Source organism: Zonotrichia albicollis, chromosome 8 (assembly GCF_047830755.1).
Source record: "Zonotrichia albicollis isolate bZonAlb1 chromosome 8, bZonAlb1.hap1, whole genome shotgun sequence".
NCBI classification, from domain to species: domain Eukaryota; kingdom Metazoa; phylum Chordata; class Aves; order Passeriformes; family Passerellidae; genus Zonotrichia; species Zonotrichia albicollis.
The window spans coordinates 7,067,897-7,082,667 of record NC_133826.1 but is presented as its reverse complement, the minus strand read 5'-3'; the positions used below and the strand labels follow the sequence as shown (position 1 = coordinate 7,082,667).

Here is a 14,771-nt window from a genome sequence, read left to right as displayed (position 1 = left end):
ATTACTGCATAGGACAAACCCGGGTGCTTGCATTGTGTAATGTCCTTTCCCTGCCCGTTATCTTTATTAAATCATTTTGTACACGAGATCCATCTCTTGCTCACACATGCCTCTCCTTGGTTCCTCATCCACCTGCACCGTCCCATCTGTCAAACAACAAAATAACTCTTTGATAAGAATTAAATGTTCATTTTATGAGAGGAGTGTCTTGAAAAAGAGTAAAACTGTTCCAGAGATAAATGCTTAGATCTCCATAAGAGTAGAAAATGAGGTGATGGAAAATGCCAGGTTGTAGTTCACAGGCAGCAGCATTTAAATGGTTTGCTATAATCATATTAGGATAGAATTAAATTGAGTTCTTTTTGTGCTGCAGTGGAATAGGACTGTTACTGATCATTTTCTCCTCCCTCTTGCTTTGATGATTAGTGTGAAAACTCAAGCAGCAAAAATTACAGGAGTTCTGCAGCAGTGCAGGGAGACAGTGGTGTGAGGAGGTCTGACTTGGAGTGTTGTGTCCTTGCACATGAGAGCTCTGGTGCTTCCCTAATAGACTGAAAATGAGACCACTGCTGCTTTATAAGAGGTCTGTTCCAGCCACATTGCTCTACAGCTTGGCAGATGGTGGCATGTGAATGGTTTCATATTGATTGGATGGATTTGCCTCGGGGTAATAGGAGTATAGGTCCTTAAAGATGTAATTCTAGATAGTTTTTTCTTTTCATTTGAAAAAAAAAAATCCAACATAAAAGTGCATTTGTAAGACACCTCTCTTTACATGAGTGGGGTGTGTGGTAACCAAAGCACTGAAGTTACCTGGAAATAAAAAGTCCTTAAATAGATTAGCACAAAGACCAAAAAGCCAAGAATACTTATTTACTAAGTGATTACGTTTTTACATTAGAAGAAAGTGACACTTTTAATTAGTGTTCAAGGCATATGGTGAATGAGAAAATAAGCTTATTTCATGCAAACAGAAATCGATGCAAATAACCTTTCTCATATAAAAAGGGATGACTTGAAACTCAATACATATTCAAGAAGGTTAAGTCATTACTGCATCACTTTAATATTAGTTAAAGGCCAGCAAAGAAAATCACTACTCTGCATATACTTACTCAGCATGGATTGCTATAAATGACAGGAAATAGGTGATGGTGCTTTGTAGGTGGTAAATCTAAAGAAGCCCTTGTCCATCTAATGCATTTATTCTTTAACCTCAGCAAATAACCTTTTGGGTTCTGCCTTAGCACAGGTAGTTGCCAGAGATGCCCTGGTTCCTCCGGCAGTTCTTCCCAGCTGGTAAAGACATTTTGTGATGCTCTTTTATTGTTCTTTCTCACACCTCTGCTTTGTGCTTTCAGTCTTGTAAATGTTGTTTGTAAATCCTTCGGTATGAAATGACTTTTCAAATGTATTTGTACAGCACCTAACACAAAGATCCCAATCTCATTCATGCCTCTGGGTGTTGCTGTAGAGCATTGAGTGAATTGGTATTTTTTATAGTAATGGAAGTATTTCTTGAGGTATTTGACCTTAAATAAAGTGGAGAAAAAATACTTAAGTAGCTTGCAGACATGATGGAATAGGGACAGTTTGATACCTTGGGAGTCTTAGGTGCTATTGAACACTGGATCCTTTCCACGTATTTCAGTCTTGTGCTCTGATGCGTGCAACAGTGGTTTAGTAAATGAATTTAAGCCACAGTAAGTCATAGCAGTATCTTATCAAGTTCTCTTCAATTTGCTTGAAGGTACAGTTCATATTTTCTAGCAGAATTATTTACGTGCTGAATTTTGTCTTCCCATGAAAGAACCCTCTTATGAACGGAATGCTGATTTTTTGTTCTTCTGTAGTACAAACCAGTTAGTTGGCTGTGCTTTCCCTTTTAATTATACTTTGTTCTCAAAACTGATTGGATTTTACCACTTTTGCTGAATGAAAAGCTCCTGCATAAATTTTAAGGTCCCTTTAAAAAAAAAATCTGCGTTAAAAGCTAAGTGATTTTAGGGTTTTGTTCATGGGCTTGCTGCTGGGGAGGAAAGGGCATAAAACAGTGACAATTTTTTTTCCTCCTGCTTGATAAGTGTAGGGGGGATTTACGTTGTATATCACAACCAGCAGCTATTCCAAGAAAAATCTTTAAGATGGTTACTTGGATCTGTGTACACTGCCCACCTGGTGGTTATGGAGTGAACTGTTACTTTAAAGAATAGTTTAAACAACAGCCATGTTTGGGGCAGGCTAATCTTGCAAAGAGAGCAGTACATATAACAGGAGTCTACAGTGTGATAAGGGGAAAATTCAGCTCACTGACTAGATGTTTTAATGTGCGAACTCTAGGGAAATAACATATTGACTATTCTGTTGTGCGCAAGAAAATTGAAGAACCCTTTGCAGACAGAGGGCTTGCAAAGGATTCTTTCTGTTTCTCTTAACCAAAATCTGTGGCAAGATGTTTGAAATCAGCAGGACGCTTAATGCTGCTTTGTTAAATAATGAGGTAATATTTTGTCACTTTTTCTGGGCAGCATCTGTTTTTTCTCCTTTTTCATATGTTGGTGAAGGATTCAGTTTAATCTTGTGCAAGTAAGATTTTTTTTTTTTTAAATCATTCTTCAATTTATTATTTTTTTCCTTTTGATGCTTTTGGAGAATTGGGTTGTCTTTTATTTGCGGTTTCAATCAGCTGCTGTTGCCTAGGACATTATGCCACGTAAGGCTTCTAAACTGCACAGAGTAGGTAGTTATTAACGCTGAATTGGCTTCTGGTATAGTCCATCTGGGCTCTGTATGAGAGAGCTTGCTAGCGGCTACTGATGCTAAGATACCCGCAACCTTTGGGATGTATGCGTGGTGGAGAGGGGCTCAGTGATATGAGATCACTTCTTTTAAGGGAAACTGTCATTAATGAGTCAAGAAACTGCTCATTTATGGTAAGGAGAGGGAGGGGGGGGCTGGGAAACAACCCTGTGATTTCATTTTGATATTGGATTAGCTGTTTAAGACAAGTTTCTTTTTGTGGGGATGGAAGATTGCACTAAAAATATGCTTTGCTCAGGGGCTTGCTGGCTGATGCTGGAGAGGCTGTATAGAGAATCTGATGCTTTACAAATGTCACCACCGTGATGCGGTGGTCAGTCCCTTTCCCTGAAAGATAAATGGTACTATTGGAAACACGAGAATAAGGTTGACTTTTTCAACAATAGGATTCTGCCTTTGTCTTTCCAGAGAGAGGCCTCTGAGGATGTTGGAGCATTTGTTTTAGTGTTTCTCGGGAAGGCTGCGTGTGTGGGGCGCTTTTTGGGAAAGCGGTCAGTGTGCAGAGTACCTGGATTTATAGATGGATAAGATTAGCTAATTTTTGAGAGGAGCAGCGTGCGATTATTGTTTGAGAAAAATGGCTGAATCTTGATATGCACAACGAATTTATAGTAACAAAGTAGGCTGAAGTTGAAAAGACTTAAAAATAATTTCTGGGTGCCTTCTCTGGTGTTATTAGCCCCTGAAGAGACCTTAAATAAAAAATATGCATTACATGTCTAACTTTAATATTTGATGTATGTTTGTACAGGAATCTGTGGTAATATACTAGCTGTTGTAGCATTTTGATGTCTGTGTGTTCAGTCTAATGGGTCACCTAAATTTGAGTTAGGAAATGTATCTTACAGGCTCCTTTAATCTATGTTAGTTTTTACTAAGCTACAAATGTGCTCAGAGAGATGCGTGGTGAGAGAAATCCTCTGCAGCCTTTCACATTGTTCATATTTTAATTGAATTCAGTGCTCATTCCACAAATAGATTGTATGATGTTTTTTAAGTGTGATTTTTCTCCTTGCTTGGTTTATGTATAGCTGGATTTTATGAGCTTTGCTACATTTCATACGTTTTATTGGTGTGTTTAGTCTCTGTGTGTGTTTGAGCGTATCTGTGGTTTAAAGAAATTTAAAATGTACTGAATGTCAGTCCCCAGCTTAGTAGTGTGAAGGGAATATTTATACTTTTTAAAAGATGAAATTGGTAGAACAATGATTTGATTTATGTGTTTTGAAAATGGGTTTTGTGGTTTGTAGTCAGGTTTTCTTTCTCTAGGAAAGAGCTAAGTGAGCTTACAATGTGGCCCATCCTAGCTTTCTCGGTTTTCAGTTCTTTCATTTAAAAATGCTTTCAGTGGTACTGATTTTTTTTTAAGTATTTAGTTGTTGAAATGAATCTGTGGATGGTAAAACTAAACGATTCTGAGTGTATCAATAGGGTAATACTCGGTTGCTTTAGTTGAGATAAATGTAAATTCAAGGTTTGTTGTAATTACAGAGTGCTATGCCTGGTTACTTAGTACAGAGCATGCTTTAGGAAAATACCTCTCGAGTCAAGAGAAAGAAATGAATGCTTCCTAACTTGTGAGAATTCTTACAGAACTTGCCGTGGTTGGAAGGGGGTAAAATATTGCTGTTGGAAGTGAAGTTTTGTTAGTTTGTCAGTGGCAGCGAGCGGAGGATTAATGAGTGTGCATTGTTAAGTTAAGCACGTTTCTCGAAGGCTGGAAAAAAATTCTTTTAAATGCCCAAAGTTCGCTGTTGTTTTATTTCCTGTCGAGCTGAAGAATAATGAAGCGAGGTGGCAAAATAATTCTGAAATACTACTGTCGTTCAGGGGGAGCGCCCGATAAAGAGGTGTCTGCTGTGCCTTAGACATTGTCAAGTGGCAGCAACATCAAATCCACTCCTTTAAAAATACGTATTTTAAAAAACCTCACCGGGCGGAAGGAAGATGGGTTGATTATTAAAATCAATAGTACCTGAAAATAAATGCAGCTTTAAATGCACGTCAAAGTGCTTTTGTTGTGCCTTTAAGCCTAGAGGCAGATCATTAAATATGCATTTCTCCGGAAAGCAACTGTCGAAAAAGATAAGGTGGTTAAAATACGCCGGACCTGGGAGCGGGGCGCGCAGGAGGTAAGGAGATGTAGGCACTGGAGCATGGCCGAGGTACGGCACCGCCGGGCCCAGGGGTGGGAACAGGGGGAACCAAAAAAAAAAGAAAAAAAATTTTAGAAAAAAACGGGGCTGCGTGTTGTTTCTTCAACCGGGCCTTAATTACTAGACACAAGCAGCAGTTCAGAAATCTGGTCTCTGTTGTTGTAGAGGTCACCGCATCATTAACATTGTCAATCTGGCAGCGGCTAATTTCAATAGCACCTGATGTCGCAACGCCTCCCCCCCCACACGCACCACACACACACCCTCCCTCCCCCCCCGCCGCCCCCCCCGCGCGCGCGGCGCGCTCGGCCAATCAGCGCGCGGCGCCGCTGACAGATGGTCCCATAAATGGCGGTAAAGGGGCGACGGCGGCCGCCAGTCGCAGCAGGGCCCGCGCCGCTCCGCGCGCTCCGCTCCGCGCGTCCCGCCCCGCGCCGCTCCGCGCTCCGCCCGCCGCCGGCGCCGCCGCCCTCCCGCCGCAGCACCACACTGAGACAACGAGATAATATACTTAGCTATTATTATTTATTATTTATTATTATTATTATCGCTGCCGCTATTATTATTTTTTATTCTCGATAATTTCTCGCTGCACAAACGTCTAGCAGTGTGCTTTGTGGCTCTTCAAAAAAACAAAAAGAGAGAGAATAATAATAATAAAATAATTCCCTGAAACCTTAGCAAAACCGTTAGAAGAGTTGAAGCCTTTCAAGACACCCAATATTTGCCATTAAGAATGGTTATGGTAGGTATTAGTAGTTTTAAAATCTGATCGTAGCGGGTTTATATAGAGGTAGATATAGAAGCTAACATACAGGTTTTCCCCGAATCTGCATCATTCTCAGTCTGTGTTTTCCCATGAATTTAGTTTTCTGCTACTGATCTGTTTGTACATGATCTCTCCCTTTCCCCCCCTCCCTTTCTCTTTCCCCCTCTCTCTCGCTCTCTCTCTTTCATATTTAATGTCTGCGTATCCTTTAATAAAGGATGTACTTTGTCATTTTAAGGTAATTGCGATTTCTCTCAGAATAAAGAGAAAAGCTCATTTCTAATGCAAGGCTGGTATGTGGCTAACTGAAATGCAAAAGGAAGAAGAGGCTTTTTTTTTTTTAAGGGTGGGGGAGAGTTAATTTCCACATTGACATTTTGGAGATACAAATGCAGAGCAAAATCCTTGGGGGGGGGGGAATGTTTAAAAAAAAAAAGCCTCGAGATTGGTAATTTTGTTTTTGGTGGACTGCGCAATAGGTATGGTAATTTTAAAAGAGGGTGATTTATATGAGCTTCAGTAAATGCTGCATATTGTATTTCAAAGAGTTTCCTGTCGTGACCTCATAAAAAGAGGAGGAGGCTTGTATGTGTTGCAGTGCCTAGTATATGTCGATTTTGTTGCATCGTTGGGCAGCAGCGCTGTAAGAAGGAATGTCAGCTTTTACATAACGCTCTTTTTGCTTTTGACTCTGTGAGGGGCTGTAAGGGTCCATCTTTGTGATCACAGATGGAGTGGAATGGCTTGAAAATGGTAAGTGAACGGGGAGAGCCTGCTCGTGGGGTTTTGTCTCGTTTCTCGTGTGCCTCGCGAATTTCTTTTGTTCAGGGCGGCGGATCGTGAGTCATAAAATAAAATTAGAGAGCCTTGTTTATTTTCTTTTTTTTTTCTTTCGGTGGGATATGTCTGCCTGTGCGTGTGCATATGTATCTGTACATCCATTTACTGTGCCTAGCCGCGATGGCACTCCACAGCGTTTCCATTGAACGTTGCGTTTCAGTTGAGCGCGGATGGTCTCTGCTGACAGTCACGGTGTCATGGTACCGCGTGTGCCTGGCGGAGCGGGCGGCCGATGATGCCTTTTAATCTCCGTTCCTATTACACCAGCCTTAAATACAAACCTCATAATCGCCTCTAAAAATCCAGGTATCGCGTTTCCCATGGAGCCGGTGCTGTCGAGGATGGATGGATGGATGGGTGGATGGATGCATGGATGGAAGCAAGGGTGTGTTTTTTTTGTGTCGGGGTGGGGGCTGGGGTTGGGGGGGTTGGGGTAAGAGAGCCGTGTTGTTTTGTGCTTTTTTAAATGCCGGGAGAAGTCAAAGCCATTTATGTGAAAAATAGTATTTCTATTTTTAGCCCGTATTCTCCTGGCGGAGGAGCCCGGACGTGCTCATCTCGTCCCCTCTTTTGTGCTTTTCCTTACAGATTGTGCAAAATGGCATGATCAGACACACAACTGCGGGCACCGGGGCTGCGCCGAGCGGGGCGACCCGGGTGGGGGCTGGGGCCGCCCGCACAATGCCCGGCCCTGCTGCCAGCCCCGGCATGGGGGGGCGCGGGGACCCCCCCTTTCCCCCCTAATTTAACGTTTTGCAGACTTTTGCCGCGGATATTTATTATAACCGGGGAAACAAAGCGACGGTCTTTTCCCATTCTTACAGGATTGTCTTTGTCTAGCTGCTTGTTTTGATGGGTGTAAAACAAATAAGATTAGACTGAGCAGCCGAACTGAAAGCGATAGCTGGGAGGAAAAGCCAATGAAAGGTTGCCGGGGAAACGAGCATAGGGGAAGCTGAGTGGGGGAGCAGGTGGCAATCATGTGGGAATACTGCAAACAGTGTAAAAAAAAACCTAAAAAAAAAGCAGGGGCTACCTCGATTATCTCTGCTCTTCTTTGTGGCAGTCACAACTTTAATTATTCTTTATAAATAGGTGTTAATTACATTTCTGGCTCAGGCTTACAGTGATTTCTAGAAATCTGGTTTTAAGCATCTGTTCTTTCTCCTTTGCAAAAGAGGGTTATCTTTTTTTTTTCTTCCCCCTCCCTGCTGTGAAATTGTACGTGCAAAAAATTGCAAGGAATCCTGTGAGGCAGTATAAAAAAAAATGTAAATTATATTGAATGAAGTTGACAGAGGTATAATAGTGAACTCCCACAGCTGATAGCTTCTGCAAATCATTTCTTAGAATTTTCCAGCAAATGTCCCTATGAGAACAGTAGGTAGAATGAATTTACCCTAAGCAGTGATTTTGTGTTAAGTGATATTGGTAATTTTATGAAATCAGATGGTTATATGGCAGAATAATCGGTTCACGGGAGTTCACCATATTTTAGGGTTTAGGCACTGAGAGGAATTGACAAAAATACTGAAATTATTCTTCTCTTCGTCTCCGGCCCCACCTTTAGCCACCGTCTGTTCTATATCTGCTGGAGCAATATCCACTTCCAGTGTCGGGCTCCTTGTGGCAACTCTACTTTTTAAACCACGGCTGAATATTTTGTTAATCGTGATGGTCTCTTAATTGTAGTGGCAAACAATAATGGGAAATAGCTGGTGGTGCTAGAAGTGTTAAAAAAGCGTAGTAGACTAGTAAGTGATAGACAGTAGCGTAAAAGATATAAAAATGTGGTTGCCCAGAAAACGTTCATCTATCACACATCAGGAGGCATAAGAAGCAAAGCAGGAATATAGAACACGCCTTTCTTTCTGTCCTCGGATTTGCAGATATTTTTACTTTATTCTTTTCTCTGGTGCAGGGTTACTTTGAATGCTAATTCAAGCGGGGATAGTAGTGCTTGGTTGAAATAAGAATTTAAAAAATTAAATACCCTTTTTAATTTGTTTTCAGTATTGCTTCTGCTGCAGTCCTTTCTGTGAAAAAGTGATTGAATGGCCCTCTGAAAACTGCACTGCTTTACAATGTAGAGGGGGAGAAAAAATCTTGAGGGGGTGTGTGCGTGTGTAAAATTCCGTATTTTACAGTCTGTGCATGTGCAGAGATGCATTCTGACATGCACTGTAGTTGTACGTGAGAGTAAAATAATTTTTCTTCTGTCCAAAACAGAGATACTGTGTTCTAAATCTGTTAACTTAGTCATGACAATAAATAAGGGTGCCTTTTATTATACACAGCTGCATTGTTTTAAGAGTCATCAGCTAGTAGTTACATTTTCATTTTCTGTTCAATTTCGTGTTTCTACAAAGATTTAAAAATAATGCAATCCTTGTTTTACGGTGCACGTGTTCCTGCCCTGATCTTCCTCTTTTCTTTGTTTTAAGACTATATTAATGAATACAGCCTGCATGTACATAGTGACATTTTCTTTCTGCATGTAAAAGATTGCATTGTAAATCTTCCTATAGAAAAAATAGCTGCTAAGTTAGTGAAATAGAATTAAGATTGCTAGTAATACTAAATGATGAAAACGTAAAACCTTTCTGTTGAGACAAAAAAGATACAGAAAATGTAGTTGTCCTTGGAAATGACATTTTTTTTTTTAAAAACTGTTGTCTTGGTGTACTAGTCAGCAAGGAGGCAATCTTACAATTGGATATTGATGCAATGTGAATACCAGCCATCAGTTTAAAATCCTGTCCTCATGTACTCTGCTAATCAAGTTCCCATGTTAGATACAGGGATGCCTCTCCACTGGTGACTGGCTTGGTTGCCTCCTTTGCTTTCTTCTTTATTAATTTTACCTTTTTGAGCTCTCTCAAAGTGAGCCCGAGCTGTTGTGACAAAGGATGGTTACAATGAGCTGGAAGGGGTATACTTAAAAATCCCATTTGAATGGGTTTGAAATAGTCTTCATCATCTTTATTTGGTCCCGTTAAATATTGTGACTCTATTGAAAGAAAATCTAGTTGCATTAATCTTACATATATTTAATGGATTAATTTTTTTTAAATAATATCTTCTAACTTACAGGGCATGTTTTTTTTCCTCAGCCTTTCTATTTGGTATGCTGGGAGTGTACTAATTAAATGCAGGTTATTTTCTGTGAGTAATTGTCATACTGTTGGTCCATAACCTAGAGCCACTCTACACCCTGAGGTTTTTCAAAAGAAATAAGGTATGATTGCATCCCGTATTCTGGCAGGGGAATTTGGTGTCTTCTTTGGGAGCTTGGACTTTGGAAATAATTTCAGCAAACAGCCCAGGCAAGAAATGGACAGTGGCAGGGAATATTATGGTGAGAGAGATTTAGATAACTTGACAAATCCACTTGTCTGTTTTGGCAGTCTGTGTCCTTTGGACACCTCATTTACATGCCTGGACACATTAAAATGTACATTTGTTTGTCTGTGGGACAGCTAACTGGATACACTCCGATGCACTGGCAAATACTGCAATGCAGTATTTTTTCAATGTCATTGGGGTTTTGGGGGAGAAGGGGGCACAAACAGTTTTATTATAAGTGAGGTGATGTTAAGAAGCATGGTCCCTCTGTAAGGGATAGGCCAGATTTTGCAAAATTCACTAATCTGTGATGGAAAGTCACTCCTCCCCCTTGCACTCTTCTTCTCTTGCTCTTTTCCTTTCTGTGTAGGGTGGAGGAAGAGATGGGTATGTGTGTATTTGTGTGTGTGGTTGTGCATGTGTATCTTTCTTTCCCAGTTGAATGGATGTAAAGGAAAATGCTGGGATTTGCATGAGGAAGGAAAGGACATTTGTGTAATGTAAAACTTCCCAACTGTTTCTGTAAATGTCCAGTTACTAGCGGTGTAGGAGTTGGTGCAACTTCAAAAGAAGGCACATTTTTAATTTTCTAAAGAACTTTCTGAAGAGGAGGGCAGTATTGCCATTCAACAAGTATGATTGATAGATTACATCCTAATAAAACACGTTTAAAGGGTATCTGTACCTTGCCTTAGCCTTGGGGTTTGTTTAACCATTTGAGATAATGTAAAGGGAAGAGGTTGGAGAAGCAGATACTTAGAGACTCCTTGCTTGCTTTTCCCGTGAAATGATCAGTCTTTACTTTTTTAAATACTGGAATATTTTAGGTGCAAGGGGCTTTTGTAGGTCACTAGCTTTACAGCAAGAAGAAGAAAGGGGGGAGAAAAGGTCTCAGTGTGTCAGAGGCAGTAATTGTATAAAATTAGCCATCTAGAAAAGGCAGGAAAGGCTTGCAGGAAAGAAGGAGGCACTAATATGTGAAACAGCACTGTGCTAGTCAGGGAGATAATGAGTGATAAATTTGAACTGGTGCAGTGGTGTGATGCCCATTAATTTCTCAGAACCTTGACTTTGCAGGTTTGTTACTCTGTTGTTCACACCTTTAATTATAACTAGTTTTGGATGATAGCTTGGGGCACTGAAGATGAGACCTTTTGTTTGTTGTTTACTCATTTAAATATTCAGAGTTTGCAATAGCATTGGAACATCAGTGTTAGAAATTACATACTCTCAGACGAGATTATAGTAAGAATGCAGTTAATTCTTGGAACTGCCTAACATTGTCTTATTTGTAGCGTTTACATTGCTTGCATGAATTCATTAAGAATTAGCTCAGCAGTATTAGGCTGAGCTTTATTTTCTGTAGTGAAAATCTGTGTGCCCTAATGGAGCTCTTGATGCGTTATTGCTTATTTGGAGCCCCAAAAAGTAAGGAGGAAGTGGAGAGCCCATCTTACCTATTGTTCTACCCTTGACAGTTCCTTTCATGAGGACTTTCATGCCAATGGCTAAGAAAATCTGTACAAGTCAGGAAATGCTGAGAACCAGTTAGGAATTGTTAATTAAATGGGGAGAAAAGACAGAATATTAAGAAAATATTAAAAACAAAGGATAGCTAAACCTTTGTGTGTCCTCTCTGGAAATGAGATGTAGTTGCAGAGTGTAAGATACGAACCTGGCTTTGACAATATTTAGAGGCATGATGTATAGGAAATGCTGTAGTACGCCTTCGTTGCTAAGGCACGCGCAGTTGCGTCAGCAATGCTGTTGTGATGGGAAATTATTCGCCCTTGAATTCTGGGGGAAATAAGCTTTCATTTATTTTATTCTTTTAATTTTAAACTTCTCTAATTGCTATAAAATTCTGTATACTGCTGCTGGTAGTCTTCCCAGTCTGGAGCCGTGCGCCAGCGTGTTTTCGGCGTCAGGGCGGTGACATTTGGTGGCTTTGGAGCACTGGGGACCCTTGGAGCTGAAGGTGGCGCGATAACGTGTGTTTGTTTCAAAGCAGACGCCCGTGACTATGGGAGGTGGCTCTCGCTTGCAGTGCTTCGAGAAGGTTCCTCACGTAACGCGTCTGTGCCCACGTAAGTGCTGTTGGTGTTGGCAGAGGGCAGCAGCGCCACTGGAGCCTCTCCAGTAGCGCCAGCCCTTCAGCTCCGGCCACTCCGCCGCACACCTGGCGGCGCTCGCCGAGCCGCGCGCGGAACCCCAAACCGCTTCCGCGGGTTCTCGCTTCCTGAGGGACGCTCGGAGAGAAGGTCCCACCTGATCTCCATGTAGAGGCCCCTAAAGGTTGCTGCTGGAGCAGGTAACTGTGCCCCGGTCCTACCTGTTGGCCTGTAGTTGCATGCAGTCCCCTTTGGAGAGGCTGAGTGGTTTCCTGAGCACTTCCCAAGTATTTTCTGCCAGGCTGAGTGCTGTTGAAAAGCCTTTGTAGAGACATGAGGGATGAAGGACGCGTGTCCTTCTTGCTTTTCTTCCTTTTAAGAATCTCTCGTGGTTGCATTCTAGAAAACCAGCAAAGACAACAATTTACTCACAATTTATATTTGAAGGAGAACTGCCTCCTCTTGTAATGTTTTGTCTAATTGCCCAGCAAGGACATGGAATTTCTGCTACTGCTGGTCAGGACAGTTGCTAGAAGTCCTTGTTTCTCTACTGTTCTTAACAGCAAAACTGGCGTTTGTGAGTTTGGGAATTATTATTGCTAGACAGAAGTTCATTGCAAGGTTTGACACTGAGGATTTTTTTGGTTAATACATAGATTAATTAAAAGACTCTTGATGTCTATGAAGTGCTTGGTGTGTGTGGAAGTCAACCTGGTTCTAGTAGTTCTGATTAGAGAGGGTCATAAAAAACTACATGGGCAAAATACTAACAAGCCTTTTTAAAGAGTTGAATGCTAATCTGGAGGGGAGGCCAGGCCTTTTTTCAGTCCCTTTCAGCTGATACATAGACACCCGTAGTCAGCAGCGGTTTAATGTTAGATAACATGAAATTCATGACTCAACGGCATGAAATAACCCATATTTAAGTCACTACACTGTGGTGGAGTGTTAACACTTTCCGCTTTGGGGATCAGAGGTTTTTGGGGTATTTGGCTTTTCTGCCTGCTTGAAGGGTTTATAAATGTGACTGTTAATTGCAGTACTTGTATTAATCTTCTGTTGGTCCTTGTTAATCTTTTAATGGTGGTCGGTGACTTTTTCCTGTATTATGTGCAGAAGATCTTGTGGGCAAAGATGTTATTTCTGTAAAGCACAAGGCACAGTCACGACTCCGTAGAAGTAATAATGTATGTAAATAAATGCTTCTTAAATAAAAATAGTTCTAATATATCTTTGTTCCAAATGAAGTTACTGGCAGTAGATGAGTAGGGGGAAGTTGATTTTTAGCAGAAAGCATGAATGCTGGAAATTCTTCCTAATATGCCTGTGCCAGCTATACTGTGACAATGTTGCTGTCGATTCCCTTCCTGTGAGAGCAGCTGTTCAGGGAATTAAACTCTTTGCTTGATGCAGAGGGTCCTGAAAAATTCAGTGTGCAGCTACAGTGGTGGCTGTGGCCATTTTTAGTGTGGCCGTTGATAGGAGCTAACTCTGTGATCCAGCACAGTAGCATATTGTTCTTTAGCCTAACTGGGCCAGGACAGAATTATCATTCTGTATTTCGTGTGCTCTGTGAGAGATTCCGGAGAGCACTTCAGAATTTGACATTGTGTTTGATAATTTATAGAGCACAGTTTATATTTAACTGTAGACATACTAATCCAGGGGAAAAGAGTAGTGTATTTTTAGAATCCTTTTTTTATTGTCTGTGCTTGTCATCACCCAACTACTGAAAGAAGTGCTCGCAAATGTAAATGCTCAGATAGAAATTGAGTTTAATTTCCATCGTTAGTTTTTGCTAAGTGCAAAAGTGAATATTACTTGTGTGATGTTCTCTGAGGTGATCAAGGAGCTTTGCAGCCGTGCGTAGCTGATGCGGCTGCTGGAGGAGCCACGTTCTCCTCCAGCATTTCAGCACCAGCCTGGACCAGGACACTGGGGCTGAGTGCCTCCATGGCCAGGGTGCTTGGGTGATATAGTGGTTTTAATAGTGACAGTGTGACTTCTGTCACCAGCCTGTTTGAGGTGAAATGGATGGAAGTGGATCCAGCTCCAGGTTTAAAGCGCCTGCCTGTGGCCGCTGTGTGCTTTAAGGAAAGCACAGCCAATAGAGGACAGTAACTTGGTTACTTTGGCTTTTTTAATACTCAAGCATTAGTTCTTATGTGTTTCAGCTCTTAGGACATTTCCCCCTGCTGATCTCTAATAGTGGATGTTTTATTTCCAGTTACTTTTTGACATCTAAGGGAAATGTCATTTGTGGGGCTTGGAGTCAGGACAGCTGGGGTGTGGTCTGTGTTCCCCCCTGTCCCCAAGCACCTGAACAGGGACTGAGCTTGGCAGGGCTCCCATTGGGTGCTTGAGCAGAATTGTTTGAACCAGGGGATTGTTATCCATAAGGTGTGGTCAGCTTTTGAAGAGGAGTTTCGGTACATTTTTAATTTCTTGCTGTTCAGGGTATGTTTGTTCATTTACATTTATTAAGGAAGGTGTTTGGTTTGGCCCGTGGCATGCTTCTCTTCTGTAGTACAGAGATTAATAGTTTGTCTAGTATAGAACATAAGGATCTGTTAGCCTGACCTGTGACAGATGTCCTTGATATTTTGTCCTTCATTGATGAAGAATATATTCCTATCTTCTAATAAGTCTTTGAGTTTAGCATAGATGCTTTCATGCATGAGATTGTTTGAATTTAAGCATTACTGAGATATTTATCCCATGCAGTACTTT

The 14,771-nt window shown here is 41.3% G+C and overlaps 1 protein-coding gene across 10 annotated transcripts in view; it reads left to right on the top strand.

Moving 5' to 3' along the window:
- The first annotated feature begins 2,253 nt into the window (after positions 1-2,253).
- The window catches only part of ELAVL4 (ELAV like RNA binding protein 4), a 61,912-nt gene continuing 49,394 nt past the window's right edge, over positions 2,254-14,771 (top strand). Inside the window, exon 1 of one of the 10 annotated variants that reach the window (XM_074545821.1) lies at positions 2,254-2,500. In XM_074545821.1, the coding sequence (XP_074401922.1) occupies positions 2,453-2,500 (48 nt within the window). In that variant the 5' untranslated portion in view covers positions 2,254-2,452. Of the gene's footprint in view, positions 2,501-2,758; positions 2,934-4,829; positions 4,953-5,339; positions 5,722-5,923; positions 5,984-6,294; positions 6,499-6,709; positions 6,892-6,931; positions 6,971-11,994; positions 12,018-14,771 lie in introns of those variants that run through there. The other 9 variants (XM_074545819.1, XM_005482240.4, XM_074545826.1 and 6 more) reach the window with 9 other exon arrangements.